Source organism: Theobroma umbraticum, unplaced genomic scaffold (assembly GCF_002168275.2).
Source record: "Theobroma umbraticum cultivar Fairchild unplaced genomic scaffold, ASM216827v3 scaffold_51.0, whole genome shotgun sequence".
Lineage (NCBI taxonomy): Eukaryota > Viridiplantae > Streptophyta > Magnoliopsida > Malvales > Malvaceae > Theobroma > Theobroma umbraticum.
The window spans coordinates 4,846,936-4,870,057 of record NW_018397260.1 but is presented as its reverse complement, the minus strand read 5'-3'; the positions used below and the strand labels follow the sequence as shown (position 1 = coordinate 4,870,057).

General features: G+C 36.2%; 4 protein-coding genes and 1 long non-coding RNA gene across 5 annotated transcripts; 2 read left to right on the top strand and 3 right to left on the bottom strand.

The window, feature by feature from the left end:
- Positions 1-1,162: 1,162 nt before the first annotated feature.
- On the bottom strand, positions 1,163-2,719 carry LOC149527186 (uncharacterized). The gene is made up of 3 exons (XR_016351213.1): positions 2,177-2,719; positions 1,806-2,001; positions 1,163-1,433 (listed from the first exon to the last, which is right to left on the bottom strand). It is a non-coding gene; the product is annotated as an uncharacterized LOC149527186 (long non-coding RNA).
- A 566-nt stretch (positions 2,720-3,285) lies between these two features.
- Positions 3,286-9,312, bottom strand: LOC110417076 (electron carrier/ protein disulfide oxidoreductase). Its single transcript, XM_021429271.2, has 7 exons — positions 9,069-9,312; positions 6,850-8,198; positions 6,051-6,106; positions 5,721-5,954; positions 5,322-5,613; positions 4,624-4,820; positions 3,286-3,696 (listed from the first exon to the last, which is right to left on the bottom strand). Exons 2-7 carry the CDS (start codon positions 8,116-8,118, stop codon positions 3,543-3,545), a joined length of 2,202 nt encoding a protein of 733 aa, XP_021284946.1. The 5' UTR covers positions 8,119-8,198; positions 9,069-9,312; the 3' UTR covers positions 3,286-3,542.
- Positions 9,313-10,152: 840 nt separating this feature from the next.
- On the bottom strand, positions 10,153-12,400 carry LOC110416906 (Pentatricopeptide repeat (PPR) superfamily protein). The gene has a single exon (XM_021429046.1). The coding sequence runs from the start codon at positions 12,350-12,352 to the stop codon at positions 10,490-10,492; it is 1,863 nt and encodes a 620-aa protein (XP_021284721.1). The 5' UTR covers positions 12,353-12,400; the 3' UTR covers positions 10,153-10,489.
- Positions 12,401-12,590: 190 nt separating this feature from the next.
- Positions 12,591-16,866, top strand: LOC110416764 (uncharacterized protein At4g37920). The gene is made up of 6 exons (XM_021428836.1): positions 12,591-12,835; positions 13,256-13,653; positions 14,104-14,272; positions 14,884-15,128; positions 15,715-15,902; positions 16,296-16,866. Exons 1-6 carry the CDS (start codon positions 12,679-12,681, stop codon positions 16,453-16,455), a joined length of 1,317 nt encoding a protein of 438 aa, XP_021284511.1. The 5' UTR covers positions 12,591-12,678; the 3' UTR covers positions 16,456-16,866.
- A 734-nt stretch (positions 16,867-17,600) lies between these two features.
- On the top strand, positions 17,601-23,069 carry LOC110416596 (DNA-directed RNA polymerase II protein). Its single transcript, XM_021428617.2, has 13 exons — positions 17,601-17,988; positions 18,079-18,166; positions 18,248-18,347; positions 18,437-18,510; positions 18,604-18,675; positions 18,816-18,893; positions 19,219-19,343; positions 19,546-19,618; positions 20,346-20,407; positions 20,489-20,869; positions 21,755-21,857; positions 22,247-22,456; positions 22,748-23,069. Exons 1-12 carry the CDS (start codon positions 17,906-17,908, stop codon positions 22,445-22,447), a joined length of 1,440 nt encoding a protein of 479 aa, XP_021284292.1. The 5' UTR covers positions 17,601-17,905; the 3' UTR covers positions 22,448-22,456; positions 22,748-23,069.
- The last annotated feature ends 53 nt before the right edge of the window (positions 23,070-23,122 follow it).

Here is a 23,122-nt window from a genome sequence, read left to right as displayed (position 1 = left end):
CTACTTTATTTAACTGCTTCAAGAACAGATATCATATTCTTTGCTAGTTTCCTATCTCGATTTATGCAAAGTCCCTCACAAACTCATTTTGTAGCAGCTAAGAGAGTATTGAGGTACATTAAAGGAACTGTAGATTTAGGCTTAAAGCTTGAGAAGAAGAAAAGCTCTATTCTTATGGGATATTGTGATAGTGACTGGGCAGGAAGTCTTGATGACTGTAAAAACACCATTGTTTATTATTTTTCACTTGGCAGTGCAGTTTTTAGCTGAAATTCAAAAAAGTATTAGGTGGTGGCTCAATTTTCTGCAGAAGCAGAATATATTGCTACTACTGCTGCTACAAATCATGTGATTTGGCTGAGAAAAGTCTTCCATGATCGAAGGCATATCTATGAGAAGAGTACACTGCTATACATTGACAAGAAATCTGCTATTTCAATTGCTAAAAACCCTATGCAGTATGGCAAGACAAAACACGTCAAAGTAAAGTTTCATGCAATCCGAGAAGCTGTGAAAGATGAAGAAGTTGTTATTCAGCACTGTGGCACTATACTGCAGTTAGCAGATATCTTTACTAAAAGTCTTAAGTAAGGATCAGTTCATATTTTTGAGATCTGAATTGGGGATTTGCAGTTCAAACACCAAGGAGGTGTGTTGAATATTGATGGTTTTTTTATCTGCAATGAAGCTACTACAAAGGAAGGGGTAATGGTGATTTCGAGGAAAGCCTGAAGTTCAAAAGGAACAAGGAGACTTGAGTCAACAGTCGTCTTAAGGCTTTACTCTTGCCGTTTTATTCTTCTGTCGGATTCAATCTTACTTGTTTTTTTACTGTTTATCTTATGTTGGTTAAAAGTCAAAATTTAGCTACTTTACTTAATGAAACTGTGTCGTATAGATTTGCATGAGTCATCATGCCAACACCATTTTCATTGATCCCAGCACCCTTGGTCTTTATAATGCTAGATGGCTTCATCTGGTTTGTAATTTCCTTTACATTTTGTCTCTCTTTTGAACAACATATATATATTGGTTGTTAAATGAAACGTTGTGCTAAAGCCGTTTTTTGGAGGAAATAGTACTCTTCTCTTTCTTCTCTCTCGACTATTCTCTCCCCTGTTCATCATCTTCATCCTTTGAATATTCAAATGTTTTGAACAGAAACAATCATGCACTTTTCATTTGAGCAGAAAAAATTTCCAGGAGGATCAAGTTTCCTATGCGCAACACTAAAGAGGTAGATACTGTAGACCCTGCAGTACTTATGATCTAGTTCATTGGACGAGAGCTTAAAGCATGAACCGAATAAGCTTGGACGATCAAATAATGAACTGTAGGAGGATATTCAAGGTACAGATATTGTTCTTGAACATGATTGTGAGTGATGGTTGCGGATCCTTAGACGCCATGTTCTGCAGCTTTCCTGAAGTTTGCTGAAAAGAAAATATAGCATAATAACAGTTTCAAACTTAAGAAAGTCTTAAGTGATGCAGAGTGTAAGTTCTTGACAGTTTGCTGTGTAGAACCTGCTACTTGGCTGATACATGAAACCTTGTGCTATTCTAATTGTTAGAAGTACTGCCCTGATGCAGAGTTGCCTCTTATCAAAATCATACAATTAGTTAATCTTAAATGTAAGCAGTGAATTTCAATTTATGGGATAAAAAGTGGTATAAACGTGTTAAATTTGAGGGTTTAAATCATTGTAAAAATATTTTCCATGATAACATCGTTATAGAAAGTAGGCTATAACTAACAGTAGAATGGCTAAATTTAAAAGGAAAAATAAGAAGCCAGTGCATAACCTTGGGTGCCACTATGGCAAGCAATTCCATACTGGATTCAGACCTAAGTCATCTGAAGTTGAAAGCCTCCGTACCTCTGCTTCTTTCTTGACAAAATCCATGATTACTTGTGCGCGACCTTTTTTTCTTGTGGCTTCAGAGTTTTCTTGAACAAATTTCAATTCTATGTTCACCTCAAAATCAATCTTTTAATCATCTGGATAAGCATTGTGTATTTAATTTGATTATTACATATGTTTTATGTGTATAGATATTCATTATTTTCACTCATTGTTTTCATTTACTTGTTAAAAAAATTAAATAAAATGTATGATTAAAACGAAAAATATTATAAATGAATGCGCCAAAGGGTTTTATTGAGAGTAACTTACCGTGTAAGATCTGATTATAGTGTGATCAACTACTTTGCCTTGGGCTTTTCATCCATTAAGACATTTCAAAGCCAGATGCTTCCATGGGCTATCTGCTCCTTTTCAATCTTGCTCGATGAGCGGCCGGATTGCACCTCAAAACATTGCCAAGCGGAATGAGAGGCTTGGTAGTTGGTAGGTAATACGTATGATTCAAAAGAGCCATCCCATACATCTCCTTGGAAACAAAAGGTCAAACTAAACTAGCTTATCTTCTTTCTTTCGTTTCCTTTGTTCTATCAAAATTAAATGAGGTCATTCTATCAAAAATAAAATAAAATTAAAATTATCGAGTTTATAAGAAATTGGAAAACAATTATTAATGAGAGCAATCTCAAAGGTTACACTATACAATTGTTTATTAGTTGTGCCTGAGTCAATGAAACCCCGAAAGAGCTTTCTGGACTACTATAATTGAAAAAACACAAAGTAAAACCTAAGTTGGGTGGTCCAAAAGAAAAACAGTAGTGGCAGTGGTGAGGGTTTTCAAGAGAAGAAAAAAGCTTCACTAGTGAGACAAAGACAAGTTTGTTATCAGTTGGGTAATTATTAGTATTATTTAATCAAATATTCGTTGAGAACGCGGCAAAAGAACGCTTTCTTTAAGCAATCACCGACGGAACTGAAGTACATTTGTAACTCTAAGTCGGACAACAAATCACTGTCACATTTTATTGGATATGTGATGTGAGGGAGAGGGAGTGATTACATTATTGTCCAAGAGAAGAGACCTCTGAGTACGTTACGCTTTGAATGGAGAAGGGAACGTGGACAAGGTCATGAAGAATTCTAAACTAATGTTAGATTAGTGGTTGCAGTTGCACGGGAATATATATATGCCAGGCACTTCGCTTGGGAAGTGGTAAACAGATTGGAGATTAGATATTATGCAATTTTGTTATCACATAGTTAAAGACGGAGCTACTGCTTCTGAACCAAAGAGGCATGATGAGGCCTAAGTGACAATGCACTATGATCCATACCACACTATTTTTGCTTAATATTCATGTAGGTTAGATTGTGCATTTTGAGGGAATAGATATTTTCATCTGGTAAATGCTCAAAAGAGAAGATTAAGCAATGACTTCAAGGTGTAACCTTAGTAAAAGTAATCGCATTGGAATTCTCAATATACAACAAAACAAGAAACTTTAGATCACTTTGTATTCTAATTTGATAAAAACTGTAGACTGACTGATATCTGATGCTGTATGTATCTTCAAGTTTTTTTGCAACGTAATAATCGTTATTTCCCTCCAAAACTTTTGTAAAACAGGGAACCTGTATGATCAAGTATAAGGAATATATAAAAAGGTAAAGTCTAACCCTATCGATTCAAACCCCAATCATACGGCTGGTATACAACCTTCAACTGATCATCAGCAAGCATCTCGAGCAAAGCTTCAGATTCGGTTGGCTCTAAGTAATTTGAAACATGTTTCAATACCTCTACTTCGTTCTTGCCAAAATCCACACTAAACCTGTTTATTGATTAGAATGACAGATAGCAAGCAACACAAGTTAAAGTCCCAGAAGAAGTATATAAATAATAAGCAACAAAAATTTACAAGCTGACTACATTTGGAAAATCTCTCAATAACCAAGGAAGTGGTATGCATTTCCATCACCCATCTTTTACCAATTCTAAGAAAATCACTTGACTACAGCATGGTGTTTGGTGGCTGCATGAATGGTATCTTTCACATCTATTGTTTCTCTTTGCAGTTTGAAGTGAACTTCATATATATTACCATAGGGAGGTTCAACTGGTACCCACCCACTACTACCAACTCAATTTGAATTTCCCAAAAAGTTAAATAAGACAATAACAAGTCATATTATGTTGTGAGTGCATTGGTCTCATTTAGGTCATAGTTGAATTAAATTTTTATCAACAACTCTCATTTTTCTACTATCTTTATTTTCTAAAGAAAATGGAAAACACCCAGCAGTAACTTTTTGTTTCATCCCTATATCTCTCGATAACTCCCTTTTTTAAAAAAAAATAAAGACACAAAGCATCCATCTTATTATTGTTCCCTCGTGTACATGAGTGTGCAAGAGTAATCTATAATTTTGCGAGTGAGGTTTTAAATTGTAACTTTGTCCTGCACTTCTGTCACTTCTGAACCCAACTTAGGCCACCAAAACTTACATAATTCTACAACCAATAACTTCTATAGGGCTATATAAGTTGAAATGAAGGCATCAGTGTTTAGAAGTTCCTTTGGCCTATAAGTTTTAGAGTGCGTGCATGCGTGCATCTAAGCATGTGTGTGTTAGTGTGAAGGGCATGCACACTTGTAGAGAAAATTTTAAAATCTGATTTTACCTCCTAAACAGAAAATAAAGGTCTCTAGAAAGAAATATAAATTCTTGCACCAAGAATCTCTCTTGAAATAACTTACCATTTGAGGATCTTACTAGCATATGCAACCTTGCCGCTCAAATCAACAATAAGTCCACCAGCTCGTAAGAAATCCCGAGCTGCATCCATCAGCTCTTTATCAATGTTCCCAGGGGAGTAGCATCGAAGAGCAGGCCCAGATCGGGTACCACAAACAAGGGCAAAGTGTATTAGAGGCTCTGCATAGGGTAGAGCCACCTGATAAAAACATACAACATAGAATGAGCTGGATTGAATTTCCACATGAGGCATTCAACTCTTGATGATGAAGTACATTTTTTTTTGGTACATGATGATGAGATACATTTTAACAAAACTTATTCTGACACCACCCTCACAAGCCAGAGGTCAACCTAATTAACTACCCAGCAGAGCATTGTGAGGTGAACTCAACCTAATCAACTACCCAAGAGCATTGTGAGGTCACGTCATATGCAAAACTCTCAGTTCTTCCTTCTGAAACAATGGGGAAATTGAAAAGATTGCCAAATTCTACAGATATGGACAAATATTCTGTGCAGGTTTCAAAGATTTATTCACTTGATAGTTTCCACCAAGAAGTAAAAGCTATGTCTTTTCACCGGTTTTCATAATTAACAGCAAACAACGTAAATAGCTAATCCAGAAATGCAAGCCATTAAACCAATGGCTAGAAGCATCATGTAGCAGTAAGCGTCAATTTTACTCACGCTGTCTCACCTGTGAACGTTTATCTTTCACACCAAATGGTTTCAAAAGATTGTATGGTGGCCTTTGATTGCCCCTTAAAATGCCATTCTGAATAGATGAAAGAGAGTATGTGCACCCCCCAACAACATACTTGAACTCCCCGAACAGCTTCCTTCGTTCCAATTGACCAGTAGGATGACCCCACACTAATATTGCATGGATGGCCATCATATTGTACAAATTTATGAAGAAGGCCAGCTTCTCCTCCCTTGGCATGTCTTGCACTTCCACTCTTTGGAGCTCTTGAACTATTCTTAAGTACCTAAAATGTTTTTTCCGTTAACAATGAATACTAAAGCATTAAAAGGAAGCAAATAAAATTTTCAAGATACTAGAGTGAGCAATATCATATACTAAGAAGCATCAAACCTTGCAAATTCCTCACTTCCATGGATACTTCTATAATCAACATGTCTTCCATCTTCTAATGCATAGGCTTCAAAAATGGCATATGACAAAAATCTCAGCCTCGATGCGATTTCAGTGATGGGCTTTGGCTTCAGTTCAATTATACCCCTTGGAATGTTGTGACACTGAGATGACACAGCAGGATCATGGTCCAAGAACCGATACAAGTGGCTGCCATCCTCGAATAGATTCTCACTATCATAAAGCATCATAGAAAAAAAATAAGAAGAGTTTTCTACAACAGATTAAAAATGTTACACAAAAGAATAAACTGGGAGGGTATGGACTCACTCCAGAACATGTCGAAAGAAGAGTTCACTAGCAAGCTTTCGCCCAAATTCAACAGCCTGGCCCACAATGCAAGAACAACAGAAAGGGAAGGGGGAGTTAATGGAGATATAACCACATCCAAACAAGTATAAGCAGAGCAAGCACACAAACTCTTAAATTTTAAACTCAAAAGCAGTGGCAGACTGACTTGGTCAAAAATCTCCAAAACCACCCATTCAAAAAAGAACAAGAGGATAAGGAAAAAAGAGAAGTGTTGTTATTGCAATATGTACTACTATATTTTTGAAACTGTTACAATATAGTATCATAAAACATGATGGTAAAAGATAAACTCAGACATCCATAATCCACAATATGCCTACTCAACATTATCCAGATTGCTTGAAAGGAAAAAGGGAAGGAAAAGGCCTCATGGAAATTTGCAGAACTTAAATAAAAGTTCTACTGTTGCATCTATTCATCTGACTGGAATGAATATCAGTAAAAGGTCTACTGAAGAGTATTTTGATATGCAAGAACTAAAATGAAAGCCATCCACAATAATGTGAACTTCATACCATTTTTAAGTTAAAAAGAAGCAATATTTTAATATGCCGTAAAAAAAAATGTTTCTTTGGTTTAGCTTTTCATTCACAATATGAAACCACTGAAAGAGTCTTCTGATTCAGGAAATCATTGGTCCTAATTCCAAATGGAGAAAACAATAGAAGTAATAGAAAACCATGACCCTGCAATAATCAATTATCACCTAAAATTCACTATACTTGTCAGGGAAAACAAAATAAAAATCCCAACTAACCTCTTCCCTTTCCAAGTACTGATCTTCTGATAGGAAATCCACTGCTTCTGAACCTAAGAAACAGTTAGTGCACCTGCGCATCTTGTAAAACCGATCCTTAACAACAATAGTTGCCTTCATTTTTCGGACAATTAAAGCTAGTTCATCAACAGGCCCATTACTGGACACATCATCTTCACCAGAAAGAGGAGGTTGAGGAGCTTCAAGCGATGGTGCTTCAGAAATCAAAAAATCAATCTTCTCATCAAGCTTGCCAAAATCATCTAAGCCTTTGAGTTCGCTCAAGCCTCCAATCAGTACTTCATTAAATAAGACTTTAGGGACTGCACAAGATCCAGAAAACTTCTCTAGCTCCAATTTTCTACTGGGATATACATCAATGTTAATGTCAACATATCCAAGCCTTTTCCTGCGCAGAAACAACCTAACTTCTCTACAATCTTGGCATCCTAACCTTGTATACACTATTATTCTTCCTTTTGTAACAATAGGTAGAAGTGATTCTTCGATAACATCCCCCCCCTGCTCAGCTTTGCTTTCTGCATCAGCATCCCGTGACATCTTAATGTAATTTAGGGGATTCCAAGCAGATCTTTCTGCAGTTTTTGGAGACATTGCAGTATGTTCCCCACGTTTAGCAGAATCTGAAGAGTCCTTATCTTCATCAGCAGGGGCATGCTCAACTTCATCTCTTTTAAAAGAAATGCGACGCAGGACATTGGTTACTGCAACTGCACCCTTCTCCTTGACAAAATTCTTAAGTGCCACCGCTTTCTCAGGCCACACAGATCCCTCTTCCTCTGGATCACGATCCAAGGAACGAGTTGATAAACTCCGGTTAGCTTCCATCCCAGGAACCTCTGTTCCATCAAAGACTGGTTCTGGCTCCTCCTCATCAAGAATTTCTTTTGCAGTCTCATTCATTTCTTCTTGTGCTTTAGAATCCGAATCCACATCCATATTTATCTTGTTACCTTGTACAACATGTTTGTCATCATCGTCTAAATTGTCCCCAACAGCTTTAGATTCCAAGAGTCTATTCTGATCCTTGTTGTCACTTGAGCTGTCTTGTCTATTATCATCATCTAACTTATTAATGCCGACCTTGCTGAGGTTCAGACTTTGCATCTCTTCGACAGTTTTGCCCTGATCTTCTTTGTGAATTCCATCAGTATTTCCCTCTAGTTTTTGATCAATAGGAAAATCTGTAATATTTTTATCACTGAAGTTTTCCTTTTCCATAGTGTCAGCAACACATAAATTTGGCATCCAACTTGCTAAAACATGGCCCTCAAACTTTGCTCTAGTATTTGTTGCAGACAAGAATTCAAGGATTTCTTTGCAGATTCCTGCAGGGAATTTTTCACATAAACTTAGCCAAATTCAACAGAAGACCAATTCCATTAGGCATAAAAATTAAATATAAGATCTCATACATAGAGTCACATTTGAAAGTAGACAACTACCAAAATTGCTTGACAAACGACAAGATCTCCAGTTTTCACTTTTTAGCTATTCAAACAGTTTTACAATTGTTGAGCAGAACAAACAAGAAAAAAAATATTACTATAAAACTGGAATGGTCTCTATAAGTATACCAGTGCTCATTCAGAAGACTTTTCTGTAGAGATTAACTTCTTGTATCATTGTGACATCAGAAACATAAATACAAGCAGACATACATAACCAAAACTTAAACTCACAAAAGAACTGATGATAAGAAATTGTGTTAAAGCATTAGCTACAATCTACCAAGGAGATCAAGCCCTAAAAGCTTTGATTCTCGACCACTCGAAGTCAAAGGAATTGGTCAATCTTAAATTACATACGGATATAAACAAAGCAGGCAGATGTATACATAATAACAACACTAAAAGCATAAAGATAAAAGGCCAAAACACTAGCAGACAAATGCATATCTCATCTAACCAAAACAAACAAAAAATTAATTAGATAGAAAAGTGCTTTTCACTGTAGATATTTCAGAATCAAATAACAAAAAGATTAAATCACTAACTATTGATGAAGCTTTCATTTCTTCAGACTACTTAGCTCTCCAAAACAAAAACAAAAAGCAAAAAAATCAATAAACCATAGAAAAATCGATTGATAAAAAGTAACTAGGTTTTGCAAGTTAATCGTGATGGAAGAGATGAAAATCGGAAATGAGAGAGATAGAGAGAGAGAGAGAGAGAGAGAGAGAGAGAGAGAGAGCTTACAGATCTGGAGAGAGTGAAGAGGTGTTTGGCTCAAGAGAAAAAGTGAATTGGAAAATAAAAAGATCTGGAGAGAGTCAACAAATTAAATTCTGGAGTAACGATTTTCTATTTTATGTTTTGAAGGGAGGGGTTCAATTGAAAATGAAACCGTAAGAAAACATTAGGGGGAGGATTCTCAGAGGGGACGAAACGAGCGGGAGAAGCGGGAAGTCCGTGGGCTGGTTTTTGAGTTTTCCATTTTTTCTTTCTCACTTTTTAGACTTCAGGACCCCTTATCCTCTTTGTCTACTTTGGACCCAACTCTTCCTATGTGGTTGCAATCAACCCCTCCTTATCTTCATTATTACGGATTAACCAAATTATGATAGATCTGCCTAATTTCTATTACGTGGAGGCTCACAAGATTTACATAAAAATATAATGTACTGTCATGAATTAGCTATTTTAATACTGTAACGTAGACAAATGATAAGCTTGTTATAATCTTGAATTAGAAATGACTATGCTTGTTTTTAGTTTGTATAATTTTTTACGTAAACCTTTATAAGATTAAAAAGGGGAGAAATTTATTCAACACGACTAGTTGAAACTTCAACAAAAACTTTATGATTTTGGGGGTTTTTGGGTATTTTAATGCTTTCATGTTGTGAAATTTTTCAAAGATAACGACACATTTTATGAATTTGCTTTGCTTATTAATACTCCTTCTTTGTGTTATACAAGGGATTGGGTTACCATAATGAAGGTAAAAATCGTTTGCTCTCTAGGTTGTAGGTATCTCAAACACATGAAAATATCTTTTGAGTGAAATGGCTACATGAAAGGTACGCATCAGTTTCTCAGACACTGCATGTGAAGATTACATGAAAGGCAAGCTCCGAACACATGGTCCTTGAATACATTAATGTTCTAAGAACCCTCACCTTTGTCTAAGGAGAAAGGACACTTGATGTTTACTCATACTTCATAAATTATCAAGTGGGAAAATTCTAAATTCATGTGAGAGAAAATGAATTGAATTGGTTAATAATGTGCAAGGAGAGGACGAAATTTAAGAACTTTACATCATCTTTTTAAGTTGTGAGTATGAATGTCGATTTACATAGTGTTTACAAAGGACTACATGCATGCCTACATATATGTTCTAGTTCCTGGAGTGATATTCCATGTTCAGCAATCAGCATGATCAAGAAACAGCACTGGTGCCAATAATTTCATTTTCTTCTGCAATTCTTCCGGAATAACTTTCTTCATACAAGAGGGACAGGCCATGGCTTAACCCGATAACATTCTTTTGAATGGTTTGTTTTTTCCTTGTCCATCCCATATATACCATGCATTACTGGTTATAATTTTGACAAGTGCAATGCAACTGCATGACTTCATAAACAAGTTTTCACCTAAACTGCTCACTAGGCCAATTAGGTCGCCAGTAATAATTCTGCGGAAGGCTCTTCATCCCACTCAATATCTCCACATGCACTGAGTACTGTTGTCAGGATGTAGTCATCCACCTCAAAACCTTCTGCTTCCATCCGATACATAAGCTGCAAAGCTTCTCGACATAGTCCATTCCTTGCATAACCAATGATCATAGCCTTCCAAGAAACCAAATTTCGTTCTGGCAGGCTGTCAAACACTTGAAAAGCCTCTGATACAAAACCGCATTTGGCATACATATGGATTAAAGCACTACCCACAAACACATTAGATAAGGCAGGAGTTTTATTTGCAAAGGAATGAATTAACTTCCCTTGCGAAACAGCTTCAAGCTTAGCACAAGCTTTCAAAGCTGACGAATAGGTATAAGAGTTGGGTTCTACACCTTCTTCCATCATTTCCTTCAAAAAATCAAGAGCCTCAGCCTCATGCCCTAGGCTTGCACAGCCAGAAATCATGGCAGTCCATGAGACAACATCCCTAAGTGGCATCTGTTGGAGGACTTTGGAGGCAATATTGTACTCCCCACATTTACAGTAGAACCATACTAGAGTGCTTCCTATGTATATATTCGTTTGGATAGATTGTTTTACTATTTGTGCATGGACTTCCCTGCCCATAAGTAAATCCCCAACTGAACCACAAGCCCTGAGCATGCTTACTATGGTAAAGTTATTAGCAATTATATTTCGTCTCTTCATTACTCGAAAAAGACTAATGGCATCCTCACCGAGCCCCTTCCTTGCATACCCTGCTATAATGGAAGTCCATGTAACCGTATTTCTACTCCTCATTCCATTAAACACAATCCTAGCATCTGAAATCTCCCCACATTTTGCATACATATCCACAAGAGAAGTCCCTACAAAAACATCATTCTTGAACATCTTTTTGATTATGGCAGCATGTAATTGTCTCCCAGATTTCAATGCCTTTTCCTCTCCACAAGCCTTCAAAACACTGCAGACCGTGAACTCATTAGGCCAAAAACCATCACTTAGCATTCTCAAAAACATGGAAAAAGCCTCCTTTCCATTGCCTTGTTGAGCGCAAGCCGTTATCATAGTTGTCCAACAAACCACATCCTTCTTTCCCATCCAACAAAACACACGAAAAGCCTTTGACAACTCCCCACATTGCGCATAAAAATTAACAACAGCACTATCCACAATCAAATTCCTCCAATCCCCTTTCAGAATACACCCATGGATTTGTCTCCCTAACTCAAAATCCATCCTCCTACTACACAAATTCATCAAACAAACAAACATCTTCCCATTCCCTCGTACGCCACTCGAGATTGATTCCCCAAACAACCTCAAAGCTTCATCATCAAAACCCAACTTCGAATAGCCATTAATCATCGCCGTCCAACTAACAACATTTCTACCAGCCATTTTATCAAACACCTTTCGAGCTTCCATTAACTTCCCAAATCTTGAATATACACTAATCAAATTATTCTCAACATAGGTCCCCGGGTTCTTTAAAAGCTTTAACACAACTGCGTGGACTCTCCTGGCTTGCCTTACATTATAACAAGATTGAAGCAAAGCTGCCAGGTCGTCAGAGTCGACGCTTCGACTAACCGACGGTGGGGTTATATCCATAAAACCGGCATCTTGGTCTTCCTGGGAAGTTGAAATAGAGGTCGAATGATCGAATTCGGGTAAAAAACATGAATCCGTAGAAGAAAAGCAAGAAAACTGGGGTGGGTGTTTGGTGTTTCTTTTTTTGGACTTGGTTTTGGAATTGGAACAACGAAATGATGGCTTTTGAATGGTTGAAAAGGAAGGTTGTTGAAAGAGTGTAACTTGCGGTAAAATTACCGTTAACGAAAGCATTGGCTAGCTTTGCTTTCTTCAAAATTTCCCGCGAAAAAACAACGCCAGTTTCCGAACTTCTTAGCTCTTGTTTATTCTGGGGCCTTCAAAAAGCCGATTCATCGTTCGGCTGTAAACCTAAAAAGACCATTTTACCACTAAGCCATCTAGCGACGACGTCGTTTTAGCTAACTAAAATGAGAGATTGCAAGTTGCAGCCTTGTTAAACTATCAGCGGTTTTTTTGGCCGAGTCTACAATCTTAAATTGGAACTCTAAAACCCTGCCAGAACTTTGATAAACTCTTCCTGTTATTAATTAATAAAATTAAAATTTTAATCTTTTTCCATGGAGTTGGCTAGTGCAAGTCGTCAAGCTTGTTGTTTGTTGCCGGTGAGATTAAAATCTTCTAAAGCTACAAGTTATGGGTCTTCTTCTGCTTCGCTTTCCTCCACTAAAAATTCAAATCCATCTCGGATTCGTTGTTTGTCTTCAAAGTTCTCAAGTAAGATACTCTTTTGTAACTTGTAATTTGCAACCGCAGGTTATTAACCTAGTGCTTTCTTTGCTGTTTCATCTCTCTTTCTCGGTTGTCCTGCCTATATGAATTGGGTTAAACCAGGAGTTTAGTATAATAATAATAAGTAACTGCTGAAGCATTCTATGATGATTTGGTCAATGTTTTTTTTTGTTGGGTCACATTTATTTTCTTTGGTGCTTATTGGGTATGTTTTGGTTTCTTGAATTTTTACCAATTTTTTAAATTCCTGTAGTTAATAACGTTGCCGATAAAAAAGAATTGGGAACTTTGGTTAGCATGATGGTTTGGGAAAGCTTCTTTGTTAGGAACTTCTTTAGTTCTTGAAAAGAAGTATATATTATTCTTAGGCCATTTGTCTAACAGATAACTGTCATGAAATGGCAGTTTGTCCTGCATTGGTTGTTAATCAGGTGAGGCTGCGGCGACCTCTTGCTGCAGTTGTTGGTGATAAAACTGCAGTGTCAAATGATTGTGATGGAGAGCAGGTTGCAGGTCTGGATTCTTTTGATTCCTCACCTATTAATGATGAGGTTAATGAGAATGAAAAAGGTAGTGTTGAGGGCTTGGATAACGGTAAAATGATCAGAGTTTGTGACAAGTTAATTGAAGTTTTCATGGTTGACAAGCCCACACCGACGGATTGGAGAAGATTACTTGCTTTCAGTAAGGAATGGAGCAGCATCAGGCCTCATTTCTTTAAACGTTGTCAGGATCGAGCTGATGGTGAGGCTGATCCTGGGATGAAGCATAAGCTTCTCCGACTTGGAAGAAAATTGAAAGAGGTGGGTCATGTAATTTATAATGATCTTTTGACAGCGGTATCAGTTTTCTGTATGTTCTTTTATTCAGGATTTTTATGTGGGATATTGAATCTGGAGAGTTCTTTATTCTGTATTATGAATTGATTATTTGTATTTAAATGTCTTTGAGAAAATTTCTGCTCTGACACTCTCCCTACTCTTGGATTTTGAGAGAGAGAGAGAGAGAGAGAGAGAGAGAGTAAGGGAGAGTAAGCTACCTCCTTGTATGATGTGCACATGCTGAGCTGATCCATGTGCAGTGGAGATTCCTGGGAATGCAAATTCCTTATATCCTTTGGATGGCAGTGTTCATCTTATTGAGATAAATTGCTTTGCGATATTTAAATAATTGAGGCATGTCTGATGCATTCTGCTTTTGTTTTTAAGTTCATGCTGATGTCATAGTGATTCAGTGTGAGTTTCTGTTATCAGATCGATGAAGATGTGCAAAGACACAATGAACTTCTTGAAGTGGTTAAGGTTGCATCATCAGAGGTTAGCGAAATTGTTGCTAGACGTCGTAAAGATTTTACAAAAGAATTCTTTGCGCATCTTCACACTGTAGCAGAATCATATTATGACAATCCAACAGAGCAAACTGGTAAGGCAGGATGAAAGAATGATATTTTTATCAATGCTATATTACTAATTTGTAATATAAACTTGTAGTGTGTGCCATGTTCTATTATATGCCTGACAACATAAACAAATGTGTTAGGTTGTAGATTTATAAATTGAAACTCTTTTAGCTATGTTTGCTTCTCTTGCATTTCTTCGACAAAGAAAGTGCTAATTTGTAATGCTAGCAAGTCCAAGCCTTCTCTTTGCTAAAATTGGCCGCTGGATAACTACAGAATCACACCCCCTTTTCAATAGTCAGACACAATAAATCCTGGATCATCACTTTCTGAAGGCCACAAATGAGTTGAGTTTCAGGTTTCCAGTGCAATATGGGTTGGCACCATTGAACTGAACAAGGGTGAAAAAACTCAACCTGGAAGCCAAAATCCACCTTGACCTTGGATTTTATATACCTAGCTGATGCATTTGTTGGAGGGCAAGGCCTTAATAGGCCATTACTTACCTAAATTCAACGTGGAAGAAAATTCACCTTGGCCTGTGATCAGAACATTTATTTCATATACTTATTATTTTATGCTGTGCAGAGATTGATGAAAACATTCCTTTTATTTATTTGTTTCTATATGGCAGCTCTGGCAAACCTTGGGAATGCATGCTTGGCTGCTGTACAAGCTTATGATACTGCAACAGAAAGCATTGAAGCAATTAATGCAGCAGAGTTGAAATTCCAAGATATTATCAATTCTCCTTCTCTAGATGTTGCTTGTCAGAAGATAGATAGTTTGGCTGCGAAGAATCAACTTGATTCAGCATTGGTGCTAATGATCACAAAAGCTTGGTCAGCTGCCAAGGAATCTAACATGACAAAAGATGAGGTAACTGTTTCTGACTTCAGAGGGGAAAAAGCCCTCCTTCTGCTCTGCATAATCGTATTATGGATCAGCTAGATGTAGTTCTAGCTTTTTGACTCAGGGGAGACTGCACCCTGAAGAACCTTAGGGATGATCTTATGAATTATTTGAGCAATTCATCAGATTAGGGGAAGAAAATTCTCCAATGGACCAAAAATTTGAATTTCTCATCTGGTTGAAAGAATTGGGAGATAGAGAAGAGACGTTAGATGAAGAGAAAGGGAAAAAGGATTATATTTTGATAAAATGTGGAAGAAATTAGAAATTTTATGAGGTGCAACAATATGGTCAGTCGTGAGAAACCAATTGATGTGCATGGCTGCCTGAATTATAACCTTTGCCTGTTACTATTCATTTTCTTTTCTATGTTCTGTTCTGTAAAAATGATGGTATAGAAAATTATTGACTTCCAGAATTTCTTATAGATTCAGCAGGATAGGCTCATTTAAGCACCAGCAGCCAACTGTTTAAAAAAATGAATGTTATGATTAATTACCAGGTGTAGGATGCTGCTTTGAAATATCTTACAAACTTATTTTATGAATTGCAGGTGAAAGACATATTGTACCACTTGTATATGACTGCGAGAGGTAATCTACAGAGACTCCTGCCAAAAGAGATTAGGATTGTTAAGTATCTACTTGCAATTGAGGATCCTGAGGAGCGATTGTGTGCCCTAAATGATGCATTTACACCAGGAGAAGAACTTGAAGGGAAGGATTTGGACAACCTTTACACGTAAGTCTATTGCTCTGGATTAATTTTTGTCAAAATCTAGTACATCTGTGAATTAGGCTTTGCAGTGCATTGTGAAAGTCCTTAATCTTCGAAAGCTAGGGTTTCAGGCTCTGCTGTTTATACTTTCCACCTTGTGAAAGTCCTTGAGATTGCACTTTCCAAGGGTATATGGTGGAGAGTGATGCACAAAGATTCTGCTGAACATGATGGGTTGGGTTAGTACTTATCCCACAGAAAAAGAAAAGAATTAGTTGCCTGGATTTCTTGTCATTTACCTAACAGACTATGGACAGAAGCTCAACTGTGGACTTAAAAGTATCTTTTAAATTTGTTTTATTCTTTTCTTTAGGCTAAGTTTGGTGCCTCGTTTAACTTTTTGTGATGAAATATTAGGACTCCAGAGAAGCTCCATACCTTGATGAGAGCTGTGGTGGATGCGTATAATTTCAGCCAGGAAGGCACTCTCCTAAGGGAAGCTAGAGATTTGATGAATCCAAAGATAATTGAAAAGCTGGAGGAGTTGATAAAGGTCGTGGAAAAGAGCTTCATGTGACATGGAGCTAAGTCATACTTGTCGATAGCTCTACATATGCTTCTTGGTTCAGAGATGACAATCTTTGAGTCTGACTTGCTCTTGCGAATCTGAAAATGAGTGGCAACTCTAGTTTCATGGTTTGCTTTTCTGCAAGATAGAATCTATGAGACCACATGGTTCATGGCTTGAGCAGGACTGTGCTTGTACCTCAAAGCTTTAATCCAGTGTTACTTCCCCACAAAATTTTGCAATGGGAAGTATAGTCTGAGATGTGAACCTTCAAACATCTTAGAGGTGTGAATGATCTCCTGCTGATGTTGATTATGTTGTAGTCCTAGAAATTTTTATCACAATTTTTAGTGTAATTTGTTAATCAGATTTTGTATGAATTACTGTAATCATCTTATTCATTACATGATTTATTGCTTACCGAGGAGTCTCTCTCTCATTTTCCAATACCTCTGCACACTGCAAAGAGTGTTTGTAATGTAGGATATTTCTTCATATTTTTTATGCATTAGTAATTTGCCATTTTTGGGCATCATCGCACAGCTGCGAGGTGGCTTCCTTGTTGCATATGCATCCATTTAGACAAGCAAACGAAACCAACATGTACCTCTTTTAATCACCATAGAAGATGCACATCATGTGTTTTTACAATAGCAGATAGATTTTGTTCAGAAAGAATTATCAAAGGTAAAAAGGGAACTTGCTCTAAGAAATTGATGAAGTCAAGACACCAGACGTATAATCACGTTGTTCTTAAAAACAAAAAGGAAATTTATAAAATAAATAATAAAATTTTTAACTAAACAAGACAATTTAGGAGCAGAGGAAATGATAATTCATGAAAGGTGTTAAATTGTTTATTTGTGTTCTTAATTTTTTTTTAAAAAAAGAAGGGAATAAAGGATACCATCAAATATAATTATTTTCTATTTATTTCGTAAGTTTTAAATTTAAATTCACTTTCTTCAATTTGCAAAAGAACAAAACAAAAAGCCTAATTTTACATTCTATCAGTCTCTTTTACTTATTTCGACCATATCCATATGCCAATTACTAAATCTCTAAAGTAAAAAATAATAATTAAATAAAATCAAATTATATCAGCAATTTATATATTGTTATTAGTGTTTTTTTTTTCCTGGAATAATGCAGCTATACTTAAACCATATATACACGGTGACACGTGAAAGTTAAACGGCGTCGTGTTCGAGTTGGACTCTTCTCCAGCATGATACGTCTCCGGTGGTGACTCATCCTACACCGTTCTTTCCTATCTCAGCTCAACCTCTGCTACGCCTTTTCCTTCGAAACAAAGAAAAAGGAAAAGGGAAATCTTTCCGCTGTGATTCACATTATTATATTTTGTTGTCAATCCAACACTACTTTTTGTTTTCATTTCAACTCCTTTCAGGGATTTCGATTTTCGGTTCGTTTGATGAAGAGGACGGTTTTAATTTAGATGATGTCCAAAAAAGCCAGCAACTGCGCTATTTGCGACAATTCGAATCGCGCTTCTATTTGCGCCGTTTGCGTCAATTACAGGTAGAAAAAGAAATCTTCGGTATAAACTTCATTGAATTTGCCTTTTAAGCTGTTAACCTTTTTGTTGTTTTGATGAACTCTTCTTTGCAGATTAAATGAGTATAATTCTTTGTTGAAATCTTTGAAAAGCCGCCGTGATTTTTTATACTCAAAATTAGACGAAGTGCTTGCTGCAAAGGTTCCATTTCTTTCACTAAATTAAACCTTTTTTTAATTCCTTTTTCGAGTTTTGTTTAATTATTAGTTGTGTTATTATTAGGGGAAAGCTGATGATCAACTCAATTGGAAAATTCTTCAAAACGAGAAGCTAACTGACTTGAAAGAGAAGCTTCGTTGCAGTAAAGAACAATTAGCTCAAGGTTTTGATGCTTGCTCCTTAGTTATTATTCATAATTTCTATTCATGTTAGTTGTAATTAGACTTATTTTAAATGATGCTTTATTTATAGGGAAGGCTAAGATTGAGAGAGTGTCTTACGACTTAAAGGTTAAGTATGGAGTGCTTGAATCCGCTCGTGGCATGGTACTAACTTTGTCTCATTTTGTTTCTTCATGAGAATCTGGTTTTTAAGTTGTATGAACGATAACTATAGGCAATATATTTTTCTCTTTGCAGTTGGAAAAGAATCGTGTAGAAAAGCTCGAGAAGTTCTATCCCAACCTTATCTGCACACAGAGTTTGGGGCATGTAAGAACTACCTGTTATTGATGTTTTGTTATTTTTGAGAATCTAGATTTATGTTTATGTTGGGTTCTTGGTTTTTCTAGTCTATTAGAATGTCTTTATTTATCTAAAAGTTATGACTTAATACATTTCCTGAGTTGCAGATGGCAATTACCTCAGAACGTCTTCATAAGCAGTCTGTGGTCATAAAACAAATATGCAAATTGTTTCCCCAACGCCGGGTATGTGCTATGTAAAATTTGTTTTGATCCCATATAGTGACTGGTGACTAGTAAGCGTGCCTGATATGCTTCCTTTAGTTATCAACCATATCTTGATGATCTTAATTGATTATGTAAGTTACGGTGATTTAACTGAAAACCTAGAGTGATATTTTGCTTTTACCTTCAGTTAACGACGTAGCTAATGTGGTTACGATGACGATATTAAGCCCAAAAGCTTATATGTCTAGTTCCCCTCCCCCTCCCCTTTCCTATTTGAGTCACTAAGCCTCCTAGTTTAAATCATGTTGCTTTTAAGTAAGCTAAATTGGTTCAATTTTCACAGGTAAATTTAGATGGTGAGGGAAGAGATGGATCTAGTGGTCAGTATGATCTGATTTGCAATGCTCGCTTACCAAGAGGGCTTGATCCACACTCTGTTCCATCCGAGGAGCTTGCTGCCTCATTAGGGTAATGTTTTTGCTTCTTTTTATCAGGCTATAAGACCACAATATCCCTGCTATAATTATTTTTTACCTCATTGGGTAATATAACATAGGGATACTTCCTTTGGCCTTCCCTAAGTTTTAAATGTTAATCATTATCTAAATTATTTAGTACTATGAGTTTTCCAGTTTCTGACACTTTGATAATCCATATGATTTGAATACAGATACATGGTGCAACTTCTTAATCTTGTTGTTCATAACTTGGCTGCTCCTGCACTTCATAACTCAGGTTTTGCGGTAAGAACAAAGAATTGATTACACCTGTATGCTATTTCTAAAAAATATCTTGAAAATTTTTGTTTTGGATTTCTTCGAATCTTTTGAGTTTTTGAGTTTTTGAGTTTTTTAGTCATTTGCGTTTCCTGTGGGTAATCTTCAAGAGGTCTAAAAATGCAAATCATAATGAAAAATTACTAAAGAAAATTACCATTCTTTTAGACGGTGTTGGTAAAAGAATAGCTCATTCTTTTTATGCATTTTATTAAGCATTTCTAAGAGGGTTTTTTTTTTTTTAATGTTTGAAATGTAGTTTATTTTGCAAGTTCTACTCAAAAATATCTTTTCGTTTCGATTAGGATGACTTGCATCTTTAAAAGTTATGATTGCAGTACAAAAATATTTGCATTTCATTTTTCAACAACCTTCTGCTTTCCAGAACGAATTTCAAAGGATTCAAATTTCGTGACTTTTTTATGCTGAAAAGCATTATGATGGTTGTTCTTCCTTCAAATGTTCTTTATGTTTTTGTGCTGGTGATTCTTTCTTTAAATATGTTAGTTTTCCATTGTTTGCTTCTGGTGGTGCAAAATGTCTACTAGCAATGATGTTTTGGAGATATTTCCCCTTTTCAAGTTCTGCTGTTTCCCATAGAAGGATGTTGGTTTCAATAATGATGAACAAACAAATTGATTGCATGCAAGATATTTATTATTGTTGTACTCATCATAATATAGTTTTATCTCAGGGGTCTTGCTCACGGATATGGCAGCGAGATTCTTATTGGAATGCACGCCCTTCTTCTCGAAGGTGTCTAACTAGAAATTTTAATTAACATGGCTGACTAAGGTTTTTCTCTTATGGGACTGAATATGGGTTTGTGTTTTGCAGCAATGAATATCCACTTTTTATACCGCGCCAAAATTATTGCTCTACTAGTGGGGATAATTCATGGACAGACAGAAGCTCTAGTAATTTTGGTGTCGCTTCAATGGAATCTGAGAGAAGGCCCCGCCTGGATTCATCTGGAAGTAATAGCTTCAATTATTCTTCTGCCTCTCCTCACACTGTTGAAACACATAAGGACTTGCAGATAGGGATATCTCTTCTGAAGAAAAGTGTTGCATGCATAACAGCTTTCTGCTATAACTCACTCTGTTTAGATGTTCCCATTGAGGCATCTACCTTTGAAGCATTTTCTAAATTACTGGCCACTCTATCTTCAACCAAGGAAGTGCGATCTGTTTTTTCCTTGAAAATGGCTTGTTCAAGGTATATCCTGCCTTCTATTTCTGATCTATGAACTGAATCATCATTTAAGTTGTAATAGTTGGAAAATTTTGAACTACAAAAAACAAATGGTTTTAGGTGTTCTTCAATAAGACTTAAGGGGGAAAAATATTTGTATAGTTATTTTCAGATGGTACTTTAAGTTCTAAATTGGTCTTTCTTTACAAAGTAGACTTTGCGAAATTTATAGCTAAATTTGGAAGTCTCAGGAGTTGGATTCATGAATGAGCCATTTGACTTACGCAAATGAGAAGACAGTCAGGTATCTTGTGGGAAGAGTTTGAATGTCACCATACGTACTGAAACAAAATTACTGTGCTTCTTTTCCAATGGCTTTATCAATTGATTAGTAACCCTTTGATTTTAGGATGCACCATATTCCCCCTTCTAATTTGCTTCAAGTAAACAGATCACCAACATATTGATTATATATGGTCTGAAAGGCATCTCTTGGGCAGGACATGAATGATTTTTTTCCCCTTCTAATTTTGGTAAAACTGAATTTCATATGATTTTTAGCTCTTTCATTTATCAAACCTACTCACAGCTGATTTAAATTAGCATTTCACCAATTGTTATTTGTTTGATCTTGTCAAAATAGAAATTGTCTTGATAAGCCTTCAAAGACAACCTGTTTTGAGTCTCTTGTGCTGTGGAGGGAGCTGAGCTTGAACTGATTTGATACTTAGTTCTATAAAATCCTAGTTTCTGGCTGGTGCTGAATCTATCTTACAAATATGTTGGCATGATGAATATGAGAACAACTGTTGTTATTTTCTATTTGCTGCTCTCTTTATACACGTTCACATGTATGGATATATTTTGGATTTCGTAGTTGTTCATTGTGCTTATCTTTTGGATTTTCAGGTCAAGTAAGCAAGCTCAACAACTTAACAAATCTGTATGGAATGTCAATTCTGCCATGTCATCGAGCATGTTATTGGAGAGTGCACACATGCTGCCTTTGACGGTATAAAATTGCCTTTGACTTTGTTCAACTGAACCTTTTGAGATTTTAGCTTGTTGACTTGTCACCATTATACATTCTATTCTACTACTTTTCTGTCTTTTATCTTTTGTTGCTGTTATCATTGGGGACGTAGAAGTTTTGGAAAAATATGACTAAAATATATTCTATGACTCAGCTGTTTCCATTCAATTGAAAGGCATTTGCATGGTTGGATCATTTCTTGATTTTTATTCTAGGTTGGTAGTGAATTTATATGCTTTTCCAATTGTTATCTCCATTTTTACAGAAATTGTAATAACCATGATTGATGAGATTGGTTTTGGACTGTAGCTTGGAAGCTTGACGATTTGAATAAACAATTATGATTTTGTTTTACGTTGACCTTGCAGAAAAACCTCTCTGATCATAACCTTCCAAGTTCAGCTGCCAGTTTTCTTTTTGCCACTGAGATGCCTGATATTGGGAAGAAGGAAAGCCTTATTGAAGAATGGGATCTTGTGGAGCATCCAACATTTCCCCCTCCACCGTCACAAACAGAGGATGTTGAGCATTGGACTCGAGCCATGTTTATTGATGCTACAAAGAGATGACCGGTGCTTGTAAGTGACACATTGCATATGCAATCTAGTAAAGTCTTTGAGTTATGATATATTAGCAGTATGTATCTCAGGCCAGTGATTTTCTTTCATCATGAAATCTGAACAAACACGGCTTTAAACCAAACAAAACCATGGTGTTAAGCATTAACATTGTGGAGGCCATTCTTATAGAAGGAATCATGTCTACCAAATGTGATGTAGAAAAGGATAATTTGTTTGGTCCTCTCCATAATTGATTGTTGGTTTTTCTCTCTTAACAAGATGATTTTCTTCTGCATGTTTAATTGATAGGTTCAAGGAAGAGGATATACTTAACAAATGCTGGGAGGGCGGATTGGCATTTACAATATGTTTACTGCATGGCCTTGTGTTAAATGTAAATAGCTAGAGATGATGTCGGCAGTGATTTGTACATATAATTATAGGTAAATTGAGATCTTCTTTTTCCTATTTTCCATGGAAAAAGAAATAGTAGAACAAAATTATTCAACAAACAGGTTAGCTTTGTCCGGTAAAATTTCTTTCCCTTTGCCCGGATACAACACGGTATTGCTTTGATTCTTGTATTTAATTTAAATATAATTATTAATTAATCTTTTGAAGTTTAATATTATTATTGTTAGTGCAGTGATATTTATTGGAATTCTAGAGGAGAAAGAGAAACTT

What these genes read in the sequence shown, in the direction of transcription:
- LOC110417076 (XM_021429271.2), bottom strand. Translation starts at nt 8,118, where the DNA reads ATGCCAAATTTATGTGTTGCTGACACTATGGAAAAGGAAAACTTCAGT. An exon ending in AGTACTTGGAAAGGGAAGAG is followed by an intron (nt 6,107 to 6,849) that starts GTTAGTTGGGAT and finishes ATTGTGGGCCAG; the next exon opens with GCTGTTGAATTTGGGCGAAA. An exon ending in GGAAGTGAGGAATTTGCAAG is followed by an intron (nt 5,614 to 5,720) that starts GTTTGATGCTTC and finishes AAAACATTTTAG; the next exon opens with GTACTTAAGAATAGTTCAAG.
- LOC110416764 (XM_021428836.1), top strand. Translation starts at nt 12,679, where the DNA reads ATGGAGTTGGCTAGTGCAAGTCGTCAAGCTTGTTGTTTGTTGCCGGTG. An exon ending in CAATCCAACAGAGCAAACTG is followed by an intron (nt 14,273 to 14,883) that starts GTAAGGCAGGAT and finishes TCTATATGGCAG; the next exon opens with CTCTGGCAAACCTTGGGAAT. An exon ending in CTAACATGACAAAAGATGAG is followed by an intron (nt 15,129 to 15,714) that starts GTAACTGTTTCT and finishes TATGAATTGCAG; the next exon opens with GTGAAAGACATATTGTACCA.
- LOC110416596 (XM_021428617.2), top strand. Translation starts at nt 17,906, where the DNA reads ATGATGTCCAAAAAAGCCAGCAACTGCGCTATTTGCGACAATTCGAAT. An exon ending in ACGAAGTGCTTGCTGCAAAG is followed by an intron (nt 18,167 to 18,247) that starts GTTCCATTTCTT and finishes TGTTATTATTAG; the next exon opens with GGGAAAGCTGATGATCAACT. An exon ending in TTCATAACTCAGGTTTTGCG is followed by an intron (nt 19,619 to 20,345) that starts GTAAGAACAAAG and finishes GTTTTATCTCAG; the next exon opens with GGGTCTTGCTCACGGATATG.
- LOC110416906 (XM_021429046.1), bottom strand. Translation starts at nt 12,352, where the DNA reads ATGCTTTCGTTAACGGTAATTTTACCGCAAGTTACACTCTTTCAACAA.